Raw genomic sequence first — 1,060 nt, 5'->3', positions numbered from 1 at the left:
TATCTTCTTACGAAGTTCCGGGAGCAGTTTCACTGTACTGCAAGACTAGGGGATGCACCTCTAGAAAGAATATCAGCGGGATTAAGCTTGGTGGGCACATAGCGCCACTCCATCCCTGCCGTCAACTCTTGAATGGTGCTTATGCGATTAGCTGCGAAAACCTGGAACCTTGATGGTTCGTCATGGATCCATGATAGCGCGACTGCTGATCCGACCAACAATAAAAAGAGCATGTAAAATGTTCCATTTTAGCCACCTCGTGAATGAGCTGGGCCAGTAATGCCGCACCGCAGAGCTCCAGCTTAGGTACTGTGGGAGTCTTGAGAGGCGCTATACGCGACTTCGAGCAAAGTAAATTCACCTGCTTCTGTTCCTCATTACCGGATACTACGTATAAACAAGCTCCATACGCATCGACGCTGGCATCGCTGAAGCCATGAACCTCGACAACACCCTTTGGAAGGATTGACAACCGAGGACATTTAAGTTTTGATACGCGTCCAAGATCGGCACACAAGCTACTCCACGCTGAATCCAATGATGTAGGTAAGCTTTCATCCCAATCGAGCCTTTCCCTCCAAAGTTGCTGAAGAAATATCTTTGCCTTTGAAATAATCGGACCAATAAGACCAAGCGGGTCATAAAAGCGAGCGATTGTTGACAAGACCGAGCGTTTGCAATGCCTTTTAGAAGTTAGCGCTGGTGAAAATGCGAACAGCAGGCAGGATTCCAAGTAAGTCCAAGTGCCTTAGTGATGTCGCTTCCATCGTCGAACTTGAGGAGAGTTTCTATATCCTCGGCTGGTATACCTTGAAGAAGATCAAAGTTGTTAGAGCACCACTTGCGCAATTTAAAACGGCCTTTGGCCAGCATATTGGCGACTTGATCCATGATCTCTTTGACTTCTTGGACGGAACTTCCACCTGTAATGAGGTCGTCGACATAAAAATCTCTCCGCAATATTTCGCCTCCGATATGATACAACAGGTGCTCATCGAAGGCAAATTGGTGCATTGATCGCACCGACAAAAATGCAGCTGGTCGAGTACCGTAGGTGACC

General features: G+C 47.5%; 1 protein-coding gene across 1 annotated transcript; it reads right to left on the bottom strand.

Annotated features, from left to right (window-relative positions):
• Positions 1–44: 44 nt before the first annotated feature.
• LOC118756991 lies at positions 45–722 on the bottom strand (the record flags this gene model as incomplete). Its single annotated transcript, XM_036491720.1, is given in 1 exon segment — positions 45–722. A coding segment is annotated over 1 exon segment (189 nt), but the record flags the coding sequence as incomplete, so codon positions are not given.
• Between the last annotated feature and the right edge of the window lie 338 nt (positions 723–1,060).

Source organism: Rhagoletis pomonella, unplaced genomic scaffold, assembly GCF_013731165.1.
Source record: "Rhagoletis pomonella isolate Grant_MI unplaced genomic scaffold, Rhpom_1.0 Rhpom_scaffold_13546, whole genome shotgun sequence".
NCBI classification, from domain to species: Eukaryota; Metazoa; Arthropoda; class Insecta; order Diptera; family Tephritidae; genus Rhagoletis; species Rhagoletis pomonella.
This window is presented reverse-complemented; position numbering and strand designations above follow the sequence as displayed.